General features: G+C 39.8%; 1 protein-coding gene across 1 annotated transcript in view; it reads right to left on the bottom strand.

Annotated features, from left to right (window-relative positions):
- GRM7 (glutamate metabotropic receptor 7) overlaps positions 1-12568 on the bottom strand; it is a 513800-nt gene that overhangs the window by 287231 nt on the left and 214001 nt on the right. The window contains 1 exon segment of the mRNA XM_042453709.1: positions 7990-8144. Coding sequence (XP_042309643.1) covers positions 7990-8144 — 155 coding nt within the window.

Genomic DNA, 12568 nt, shown 5'->3' with positions numbered 1-12568 from the left:
TAGGAAATAAGTCATATTACACAGCATCTCTTTCAGCAACACAGGCTGTCTGTATACGCCCCTTAATGGAATCCTTAAAAGTAATGCACATACACATCTACCTAAGTGCAAATTTCTTCAGTATTTTATTCTTTGTGTGTGAGGTTGCTTTTTTTACCTGTTTTAGGTGTAAGTACGATATAGAGTGAACAGCAGTTGGGAAAATCTACATTTAATAGTATACCTTGCTACTTTCACATTTTTCAGTATAAACATCTTTAACAGAATACCACCATTCAGACTGGGGTTCCCACTGTAGTTGTTGGAAATCTTTTCTTCTGAGTTTCAATCTATCTGCCTGTATTTTCACTTGTATGGATTAATGTCATCTAATTATATGATGACAACCAAATGAGTCTGCATGCCGTGGCAGATGATCATTCCTTTTATCTTTTTTATTTTACACTCCTTCTAAAAGCCCTTAGAACCTAATAATAATAAATAATGGTATATTAAAATCAGACCTAGAAAACATGCCAGAACATAAAAAGGAGCTAAAAAATATAAGTGTGTCTAAAACATCACATCCTATACAGTGTGAAAGCATTGGGCCTTTCAAAACTCAAGAAATCCCTTATGTACGTTTATCATCTTGGATATGATCAGTAATATGGCACAGCTAAAGCTGACCCAGAAGCATTTGAGGGTAGGAGTTTTTACAGAATGAGAAAGGCCCATACCTCAATGGTAAAGCATGTGTTTTCCATGCAGAAATTCCTGGTCTCTTTTGGATAATGTTTTGAATAATATCTCTACTCAAAAATATCATATAGAGTATTATAAGCATGCTGTATATATGGCTGGATAAACCACTGGTACCTGTGGTGAAAAATAACAGGCTAGGTGAAGAAACAGCCTAACTTGATATGGCAGTCTCCTACGTTTCTGCCATTCTATATTTACTCAAGTTTACCTCCTGAAGTTGTCTTGAAAAATTGCATGTAAAATGTTGATTAATCTCTTGTAGCCAATGTAGTCAATAGACTTAAGTCTAAGAAGGCTCATGCCACCAGCATTTTTCTTTCAGTCAGAGGCTGTACATACAGTCCCTAAGGGTTGTAGGGATGCTGCCCCTTTCCTAGCCAGATCAGGGTCATGGCAACCTCACACTGCAGCCTTGATCCAGCCTTTCGAGGGCACAAAAAGGAGCCACAAAAAGCGGCTCTTTTTGTGCCCTTGAAAGGGTGCCATAGCTGTGTTGCTGTGGCTATATGGTGCTCTTTCAGCACCACATCATATGGGTGCAGCGCTGGAGAAACGCAATGAAGTGCACTGCACAACATCAGGGCAACCTGGGGGGCAGAGTTGGACATGCATTGTGAGGACACTATGCCCCAACTCTGCCCCCATGCAGGCCTTAATGGCCAGTGTGAACAGAGCCTCAGTCTCAAAGGGACCACAAGATCTCTCTACATACTGATTCTACAGATTACAGATTAAGCTATATCTTTGTACAATGACTATGTTTGGATATAAAATGTGTATCATTTAAGGTGGTGGTGGGGAAATCTTCATGATTTCTGCTAGTTACTATCAGAAATACTGCCAAACAAATTTGCCAGCATGGAGTGTTTTATCCCTTACCTGTAGATAACATAGATGATGTTAAAAGGTCTTCTCTCATTTCAGTTTCAGGTATAATCTAATGATAAGATAGAAGACATGGCAGTCTAATTTATGAATCTGTAAAGCTTTCACGATAAGGTGAAAAAAGGAAAAGGAAACTAGCAATGGCCCTACTAAATAAACAGTGTTTCACTGGTGTGATTGACACCCTCTAATTAACACACAATGGCCTCAGTTCTTATCACCATATATCCTCAAATGAGTATCCACAATTGACTTGGAATAAGATATCACTGCTGCATTGATGTCAGAGCTTCTGTATCCAAGCAGCTATAAAAGGTAGCAACACTACATATAACTGTGGAGCAAGAATTCTTTATAGGTTCACTGCTGTGCTGATGTTAGTACTTCTATATCCAAGCAGCTCTAAAAGGTAGTAGCCCTATGTATAACTGTGGAGCAGGAAATACTTTATAGCTAAGAACCCTTCTAAAGAACCAGGTTATGCAGCCTCTGCAACTTTCTGAGTACAGAGTGGGAATATATGCCTTCAAGTTGTCTATAGTCTTATGGCAATCCCATGATATAAGTCTCTATTAAAGCAAGCAATTCATCCTAACCTATTTTTTGCTGGTCAATGACCGAATAAACTTTTACACTACCTAACCTATTTTTGGATTCCACCCCCCCCCCTTTGCAACCTCAGTTGTGGCTGCTTCTACTGACAGTCTACACATGGTAGGGCATGCCTTGGTGTTTTGAGCAATAGCTAAACATGCACAGTGGGCCCTCCACATTTGCTGGGGTTAAGGACAAAGGATGACCTGTGAAAATGGAAAAATTTGCAAATTAAAAAAAAACCCACATTTTTTAACCTAAGAGAATACCTCTAAAGAAATCTCTAGGCTCTCCAGCATGACTTTATGGTCAATTTCCTACAGAGTTGTGCTGGAAGACCTAGAGATTCCTAGAGAGGACATATTAATCAAATCCACGAATAAACAAATCTGCAAAAGTCAAATCTGTAAATGTGGAGGGCAGACTGTATATGTTTGTATATGTCAATAGATTTTTTCATATGAGGTGAAAATTGGGGCAATATAATAGAATTGATTTTAGGGAGGCATGTCTACATTAGAGGGAAGTGCCAAATGACTACTTCTGCAGTTCTGTAGCTTCCTTCCTCTCACCCCACCATGATTTTCTATGTCTTTTCACTATGTTCTTTCCATTGTGAATCATATTTGTTTTGTTAAGAACATGGCCATCAGTTGTTATTCCTTCATTACAGGAAAAAAACATCCATCAACTTTCCATAGCACACAATTTTAACCCCAGATTCCTACATACCCCCTCCCTGATCTTGCTGCCTTTTAATTATTTTATACAGTTAGGTTCCAGGTTATTTGAGTGATTGTATTCCTAAATATGTCTCTGCTGTGAGATTCCCTGGGGAGACCTTTCATTTTGTTCCATTATCCTAACAGGCATATTTGGTGGGAACATAAATGAAGGCCTTCTCAGTGGCTCCTTCCAGGTGCTGGAACTCCCTCCCTTCCCAGAGAGACTAGACCGGCACACCCCCTAGTATTTTTCTACAGGCAGGTTGTATTCCAGCAGGTTTTTACTAATTGATTTTTCTTAAAGGGAAGCAGGCCTTATGTAATGTACTGGGTTCTTATTTCTTGTTGTTGTTTAATTGCTTTGTAACTTTTGTATGCTGTGGACTTTTAACTCTATATGTTTTAACTTCAGTAAGCAAGGGTTAAAACAATTATAAATTAAAATATAATATATTAAAATACAAGCCATTAAAATTTGTATAGCCCAGCATTAAAAACCCAGTCCTTCTCAGCTTAATAGGTCTGACTGCACAGGAACGTCTTTACCTGGCCATTTTATATAAGGAACACCGTTTTACTGTGCCTTTGTATTTTATGAGACTTGAGTTTCCATGGATTTAGGTATCCATGGGAGGTTCGGAAGCCAATCCCCCATGGATACCAAGGGTGCACTGCAATATAAATAAATACATTTAAAAATAGATTCTTTCAAAATAGTGCTAGTGTATCAACACTTATGTGGATCCCATCGATTCAGTGGATCTATTCTTGTGGGACAACCAACAGGATCCAGGCCTTATAGGCACTAAACACTTTATTGCTTTATTTAGACCCCCCTGCCCATTTCCACTCAAAGCTGGATATAAAGAAAAGGCAAGTATAGCTACTGTACCAAGTGAGGAAAAAACAGATCAACAGCACCATGATTGCCTTCTGATTCAATAGTGTCCAATTACCTATGTCCAACCAGGACACCATTATTTGAGGGAGGAACCAGAATTATATTGCATTTGAAATGTGGGGCTGGGGAACAGTAATACAGAATTCTTTGCCAAAAGGACAAATAACTAGGTCCAAAATAAATAATAAATAAATAAAAATTTTATTTATACCCCGCCCTTCCAACGATCAGGGCGGCTTACAGAGAATTAAAACACACACAATCCATATTAACAATACAAGAAAACAAAAATACAAAACAAAAACAAAACTGAATTCTCCCTAGAAGCCAAAATGACTAGAAATTGAGACTATTGTATGATGAGAAGAGATGACTCAGTGGGAAAAAATTATAATGCTCTGTGAAGTTTAAGGCAGTGGGAGGACAGTAGAACCACATTACAGAGGGATCATTTCAATAAAGAAAGGTATGTCCCTGAGTTTGCAAGACCTGAGCAGTGCTGTCGATGACCAGGGCTCTTGGAGATCTCCAATTCATAGAGTTGCCATCAGTCAAAGTTAACTTGATGGCAAATAATAAGAACACGACATTATATAGAAATCTACGCACCCAGTCTTAAAAATGTTATTCATAACTAGCCCTATTCCTCATTGTAGTGAGGTAATGGGTAAATGCACCTGAGAAAAAAGGTTAATGATCAATTATTAAAGTAGAGCATATAAGAATGTTATGAAGTAATGAGTTAATGGTTTTTTTTAAAAAAATAAAATTACTCCTTTAACCATTTTTATGTGTAATAGAGAGTTTTTTAAAAGCCAGAATTTCTAATAAGTCAGAGAAGAATAAGTAGTATAATAACAGAGTGTACTTAATAAAAAAAGAATGCAAATATTTGATCTTCCTTTAAGTTAGAAACATATCCCAGATCTCATTTTAATGTGCAGATAAGTCTCTTTGGCGGGTTACACTGTTGAAAAGCGGCAGCCTGCACCCGCCTGTTTCCCCGCTGGATTGGGGCCTCAGCAGCCAGAGCGGCAGCCGCTGAGGCCCCAATCCGCTGCTTTCCAGGCCGTGGGGAAGCGGCAAAACGCTGCTTCCCTGCCACCTGGAAAGGGGTGTCCTTGGGGCTCCAAGTCCCAAGGACACCCCGCGACGGCAGGGAGAAGGAGAAAGGGGCCGCTTGACCCCTTTCTCCTCTGCGTCACTGGGCGCAGCTATCTGAAGGCTGTGCCCAGCGACGCAAAGCCAGGAAGGAGCTCCGAAACAGAGCTCCTTCCGGGGCCTTGGAAAGGGTGCACTAGATGCCCTGGGGCAGCCCCAATACGTCACAACCGTGCCGCCTCATTTGGAGGTGGCGTGGTTGTGATGTAGTGATGGCGGTGGCCGTGTGGAATGGCTGCCACCATTTTCTACGTGCGAAGCACGTACTAGGATTAGGGGCGTCCGGAAAGGATGTCCCTTTCTAACCCTAGTACGCGCTCGTCGCGTACTTTAAGGCCTGTTTGTAACGGGCCTTTGCTCTCTTTAAAGAGTTGGCCTAATACATAAGAGACATAAAAAGGTAAAGGTAATCCCTTGACATGAATGTCTAGTCATGACCGAATGTAGTGCTCAACTAAGCTAAAGAGCCAGGGTTGTCCAAGGACGGCTCTGGTGGTCATGTGGCCTGCATGACTGTACTGAATGCTGAAACATAAAGACATGTACTATTAGAGGTTGTTGGCTCTCTACAGAAAAACCCTATGGGATTATGAAATGAGGCAGCCTAAGGACATGAGGAAAAGTGAGTAAGGGGATTACAGACTTTGTGCCGGTCTGTGGGTGGAATCACAGTGTAGCGTCCGCACGCTCAACACCATAACCTCACCCCCATCACTCCATGATGCCGCGTGTCCGTTTAAATGCTGTGTGGCATTATGGCACAACTCACGCAGCGTCCAAATAGCACAACGCGGAAAGTGTGTCATCATGCCGCCCTGTTGTGGCTAGTATGCTCTTTCCAGGGAGTGAAAAAGAAGCAGTTGCTGCGGCCCTAATCTGGAGCAAAAGGGGCAACATCCAGCCACCCATTTGTGTAGCCCTAAGTTAGTCCAACACCTTTTCATGAATGGAGAATGACATTTAGAAGAAGAAAGTCCCCACTCTTTTAATGGATGTTCTCTACACAATTTTGAACATTTGGAAAATTAGGCTTCTGCACTACGTGGACAGAAGACACAGACAGAGAAGGCTCTCTTCTTTAAATGATTACCCTCCATGTGTAGAGTGCAATGGAAGCAACAAAGAAAGCAGGGAGAAAACTAGCATATTTTGCCTCCTTGAACATTTGCTTTTTTGAGTTTGTGATTTTGCAGTGATTGTTGTTGTGCAGTAAAGTTTCTCCAGAACAGAAAACAGTGTTTCTCCAGAAGAGAAAACAAAAGATATGGAACTTCTTTAACAAATAAACAAACAAACAGAAAAGGAGGGTGAAACAGTGGGGGAAACCCATCTATGGTGCGGTACAGAGTGCCAAAAATAGATGCCAGGGAGGCACCTCTCCTTGCTCCACAGCAGCACCGAAGCAACAAAATTGTATGGCGCTGCTGCGCAGCAAGAAAGGAGTGCACGGAAGCAGCTCCTTTTTGTGGCGCACTTGCACCACCCCAAAGCACCAGTGATGTTATGATTATGTGCCAGTGGCGCAGCCCCGTTTGGAGGCTGCACTGCTGGCACATCATTGCTGCTTGCACCATCTGCGGCATGCTCATTATATGCTAGGGTTGTGGGGCGTGTGCACGCCCCACCCCCGAGCAACCCTAGCACATCATGGGCGTGCTGCAAAGGGTCCATCTGTACCGGGCCAATATTTCTGCCCAGATTAATTCCCCAAGAAACTTCACTAAAGCCATGCACCTGAGAAAAGCAATGCACCTGAGAAACTTCCATAAAGCAATGCACTAGTATTCTTAGTGTGGCTTACAAAGTGTAAGAAAATTCTATATCCTGCTGGAAACAAAGAGTGGTGAACATACTCCCATCCCTATTATGAAGGATATATTCCATGGCTTTAATGATAATTCAAAAATTTATATGACTTTTATGCTGTTCCTAAGATACTGAAAAGTACGAATGACTAGACTGGATGATCTTGTATTTTGGAATGCTTTAGCTTTTGAACTCTGAGATTTTGGTTCGTCAGCTAGCCAGCATCACAGCTTCTCTGGAAGACTCCCAGAAAGCTATCACTCTTTTATGCACTCCCTTTTTATCGAAACATCTGCTGCTGCAGCAGCTGTTCCCTTACCAAATCTGAAAATGTGTGCACACCTTCTAGCATGTGATTGCTTCAAATCCCAAAAGCATGTTTACAAACCTTCCCAAGCAGCTGGGTGTCACTTGCACAGTATGTGTACAAGCTGCTGGGAACATCCATGGGAGAGGAATGCCATATTATTCCTAGACCTTTGTAGGAGGTTTTGTAAAGAAAGTGGCAAATACACTATTAAAGGAATGATAAAATGGGGAAAGATTTCAAAGATTATCTAGTTCAACCCCTTCCTCATGTAGGAATCTATTGTATTAGCATCACTGAGATATCAAGAGCTGGAAGGCATGACCGTAATCATTATGGCAGAATGTATAAGTAGGATGTAAACTCTTACTAGAACCTCTTGCTGGAGTGGTCACTGGTGACCAATTGCTCATTTAGCAAGAGCCTGCCTCAGGTCTGTATGCTTTGCTATTGCCATTCTGCAAATATAACTTCACGATTTATAGAATGTTCTGTTGTCACTACCAGTGAGTCAGACCTTTCATGCTACTCCCGTGATATTGCTGTCTCACAAACAGAGCACAACCAGCAAGCCTCAGAAATCCTTTCAAAATATTGACATATTTCCAACTGGTGAAGTAACAGATTTATTTCCTTTATGTATCAGCAGTGTACACATCATAAGGAAGATGATTTATCTCAAATTTGGTCGCACTGATGTTTTTTCTCTGAACCTTAAATGGTGCTTGAGATATCTTTTCATTAGTTAAAGTTCACAGTGTACATTTATATAAAATATCTACGAGAGAGAGAGAGAGAGAGAGAGAGGAGGAGGAGGAGGAGGAGGAGGAAAGATACCAGAGAGGCAACTAGAATCAAACCCTTACCTTCTATTGTTGCACGTTTAGGCAGAATGGTGATGGCTCCCTCAGCAACATCTTCCTGGTGAATTATGGGGCTCATTTTGGAGCCCCAAGTATCTGAGGCCACCCACAGAAAATGCCCAACTTGACCAGACCTTTTTGCTGCTGCAAGGATTTGCCTGTAGGGAAAAACATTTAAAATTCACCCAAATATAAAAGGGGAAAAAAGTTGTTTTTTAAAGGAGAAAATTGTACTTTTTCACTTGGGAGCAACAGGAAGCAGAGAAAGGTTGCTTAATGAGCTGGAACAATACATCAATATGACTGCAAGTTCAGAGATGGGGAAAAAATCTACTAAATGAAGATGCTTTCAGAATCGCTTTTCATTGTTTCTAGGAAGTTGGACAATCTAGGAAATTAGACAATCAGCTCTACATTTTGATATTTCTAGGAAGCAGTTATGTTGTTTTTAAATCAAGGGGGATATTTTTTTTTCTAGTCATTTAGACATTATAAAATGCAATGGAATTTTTCAAAAATACCATCTTCAATAACTTAAAATCAGCTTTGGGCAAATTTAGTGAGCAGTAACTGTTTAGTATTACTGCTGGTTTCATAGCAAATTAACACTCTCTACCACCATTGTTGACTGATTTCAGCTTCCCAGCATTCCACATGTATTATGTTTCACAAAGTGGAAAACTGGCCAAATTTCGAAGAAGTTACTAGAGCTCTTCTCCATTCCCCAAATGCTCAAGTTTTTGTGTCACTAAACCAAGACAATGAGTTCACACAAGGTATAGATCAGGAAAGTTATTCACCACAGAGGTTGTCTGTTACCCTCATGTACACAGGCAGCATACCTTTGAATACTGCTTGCTCAGAAAACTAACACAGTGGGAAACCCATGTTGCTGCATCAAAGCATCTTTCTGATTCACGTTAAAAACAGGATGCTGGACTTGTTTCACCCTTAACTTGGCCCAGCAGTTCGCTTCTTACATTCATTATGTGCCTTGTGCTTAATTTAGAATGCAACGTTCATGTTTGATCAGACTAAAGCTCTATCTAGTCTGGCATTGTTTTCACTACTAGGACACTCAAATGTCTATTGGCAACCCCTAAGCAGGTCATAAGTGCAAGTATACCAAGTCTGGAGATATAATATAGCCACTATGTTGCCAAAGATAAGGCTTAGGCACCATGATTTTTTCTGATTCCCCTTTAAAGACTAATTAAATGATTCAGACTATTTTAAAGATTGTATGAACCTATCAGAGCTTTATGATCCTCAGGGGAAAGCTTTCTCTTGGTCCCACCACCATCACAGGCTCACTTGGTGAAGACATGAGAGAGAACTTTCTCAGTGGCTGCTCCCATGCTGTGGAATTGCTTTCCATGAGAGCCTAGGCTGGCCCCCACCCTGCTTTCCTTTCACCAGCAAGCAAAGACATTTTTATTTCAACAAGCTTGTAATGATTAAGAAGGGAAGGTGCTCATTTAGATGTATCTTTTATCTATTTTTGCATGATATTTAATCATTTTTACAGTGTTTAAATATGATGGTTTAAAATTGGTTTTAAAAAATTTTGTAAACAGTTTTAATTTGTTGTTTTGGAAGACACATTGGGTACTCTCCTGGGAATAAAGTAAATAATAAAGTAAACAAATAGTAAAGACATTTAGGTAGTAATGAATTTTACTATGTGCTATGTGAAACAGAGCTTCCTTTTATCTGCTCTGAAAGGAACATTAGTATGTCCACAAGTTTTTGTTAATTGATCTGGTGTGACATAACTATTTTTTCTTTCCCTGGCTCCACTACCTTTCTTAGAAAGAGCCACTGGAGATTGCTGAAGTGGTAATTCTGCTAAAGTTTGTTTTAGTACCAACTTTAAAAGAGGTATCCAAGGTTTCTGAACCTGTTATTAACATTGGGTTCAGCATGACTGGAACCACCTTTAAAGTGAAAAGTAAAATGCAGAGCAGATTGATCACTGACATGTAGCCAGCAGTCTGTATAGTTGGGCAATACTAGGCCAGGGATGGGTAAAAGATAGATCAACATCAACAACTAATTACTGAATAAATGTATAACCACAGGCTTTTCACACTTGGATTAGGCTATTGAAGTGAAGAAAGGTCAAGGTATCCAGGAAGAGGGCATTTTGTCAGAAGTCTGAAAGCCAAATCAAATACCTGGGTCTTGCCCCCCTCTCTGTTTGGTGAGTCTAATAAAATGATGTCTGCCCTCTCCTGCCTTAATCAGTGTTGTGAAACTTATGTCTCCTTGTTCCGTTTCATTTTTCTTCTTGTTGTGTTTCCTTTTGACTAACACTTTGCATAACATGACTAGAGTACTTTGCCTAACATAACTAAAGTACTTTCAACCAGGCATAGTTTTTGCTCATCCTAATTATTCTTTGTATGATTGCAAAAGTTCAGGTTTGCATTTGAAAATGCAGCTTTTGTTTGCTTGTTTGTTTTGTCACAATTATGAAAATCATCATCATTTACTGTCCAGATTTCCCTCAAACTTGGGACTCAAATTCCTTGTGATCAGGCTTTACAAATTTCTGAAGTACTTCACTGATCAAAAGCCATTCAAAAACTAAACCCATACTTCCAATACAAACTGAATAGTAATGTGTCCCAGTGAAGAATCTGCTCAAGAATATATGGACTTATTTATGATGTTCTAAATTTAGGCTAATAATCCATGACGTTGATAAGGAATAAATGGAAATGGCTTGATTATAATCCAGAGCCATAACTAGGCAAAGCACCTATCTTGCCACTTTGAGTCAGTGTAAACTGAATGGATACTTTTTGCTAAGAAGATGAAAAACTAACTTCACTACAGCTGAATTTTTTTGCTATGGTTCGTGCTTTAAATAAGAATGTACTAAAATTCAAAATTGTTTTCCTATTCAGAAGGACATAAAGGACTTGAAGGTTCAAAAATTCAAATGAAGAAGAAAGAATCAGAATTGTTTCTCCTCAAATTATGCTGAGGTTTAGCATTTCTAGAGACTTCTGCCACACAAAGACTCTGGAACTAGAAGACCAATTTTTTTATTTGCACCATAGCACTCTCAGTCTTTTAAATGTTTCACTCCCTTAGACAGTCAGGGGCATTAACGTATCTAAAGATTCAATAAATTTGATATATAACATTTTTATGTCTTCCTAAACACAAAACATAGGGTTATTTCTTTCCAGTAATTTATCTTTATTTTACACTTCATTCAACTTCTCTTTCTATTCCTATGGTAATTTCAGTGCTAATTACGTCATTGTAGTAAGAGCTATACACACAGGTCCACAGAGATTTAACTGTTGTTAATTTTATACTGGAGAAAATATAGCTATCCCAATTTGCTTTGTAATGAATATGCAAGTATGTGATGGGATACATTTGCAAAGGCAGGTTCTGTCCAATAATAGAAGGGATGAAATGACTATCCTAAAAGGAAGGGAAATCACATAGGACATAAGTGTCTCAATACAGCCACGATGTTTGTAACAATTATGGTAGATTGATGGGAAGAAGGGGGGAAAGAAGTGACATTATGTATTTTAAAAAGTGAAGAAGTGAAATAACCCAGTCTTTTGAGCAACATCCCAGTGTGATAGCAATAGCCATCAGGAACAATGAGAAACAAGAAGAAATAATTATAAACCATAGCCTGGCACTATGCCTTATCCCAAAGCAATAAAAAGAAACACTCCACCCCCCCCCCCTTTTCAGGGATAAGGATATGTACAGGAATTTAGATGGCAATATTTTATTTTTATGTTTTTAATAGAAGCTTATTTTCTTTGCCTTTAAATGGAAAATGATGCACTATGTTAGGACTTAACTGGTATGTGAAATAAGACGTCAAAAAATCCTGCCCTCACAAAAACTGAATTATCAGCTTTTCCAGATAAGTGCCCCCTTCCTCCCCTTTTCTGTCCCCAGAAACATTTTGTTTAAAAAATAAAGTTATTGACATATTTCAGAGGACTGCTATTATGATGATTATTTCAGAAAATTCCAGAATTCAAAGTCAGTTCCTTCCACCTGCTTGTTGAAAACCTCAACCCTCCCAGCTATTGTTATCAATCCACTACACTTTCAGCTCTCATTTCCTTCTAATATCTTTCATCTAATGACATGATAACACAAGGTAATTGTGATGACTTAATGTGCTAAAATATAGATACCAACTCCTTCTAACTCTTTTGGCTTCTGTGCATCAACAAATTATTTGTATGAAGCTGCACTTTGTTCATCTACCCACTAACCCATGAATGCAGCAGACATACCAGCACTGTGACATCAATTCTTCCCACTAGGGATGTAATTATTCACTATGGCCCAGTACAGGCGGGTGCTTTGTGGCTCCCTGGGCAGAGCATCCACACACTCCCGAACCCTAGGATGTAACAGCGGTGCCATGATGGCGGCCTCCCATCCACATGGTGGCTGCCATCATGATGTAAGCGCAGCACAGCATTCACACGTCATGGTGCCATGCTTGCATCATCGATGTGTGACAGTGCACCAATGGCACACTCATGGCATCCACCACATGCACTAAAATTACCCTGCTTTTAGC

Source organism: Sceloporus undulatus, chromosome 2, assembly GCF_019175285.1.
Source record: "Sceloporus undulatus isolate JIND9_A2432 ecotype Alabama chromosome 2, SceUnd_v1.1, whole genome shotgun sequence".
NCBI lineage: Eukaryota > Metazoa > Chordata > Lepidosauria > Squamata > Phrynosomatidae > Sceloporus > Sceloporus undulatus.
The sequence above is the reverse complement of the archived record's forward strand: the minus strand, read 5'-3'. Positions and strand labels throughout refer to the sequence as shown.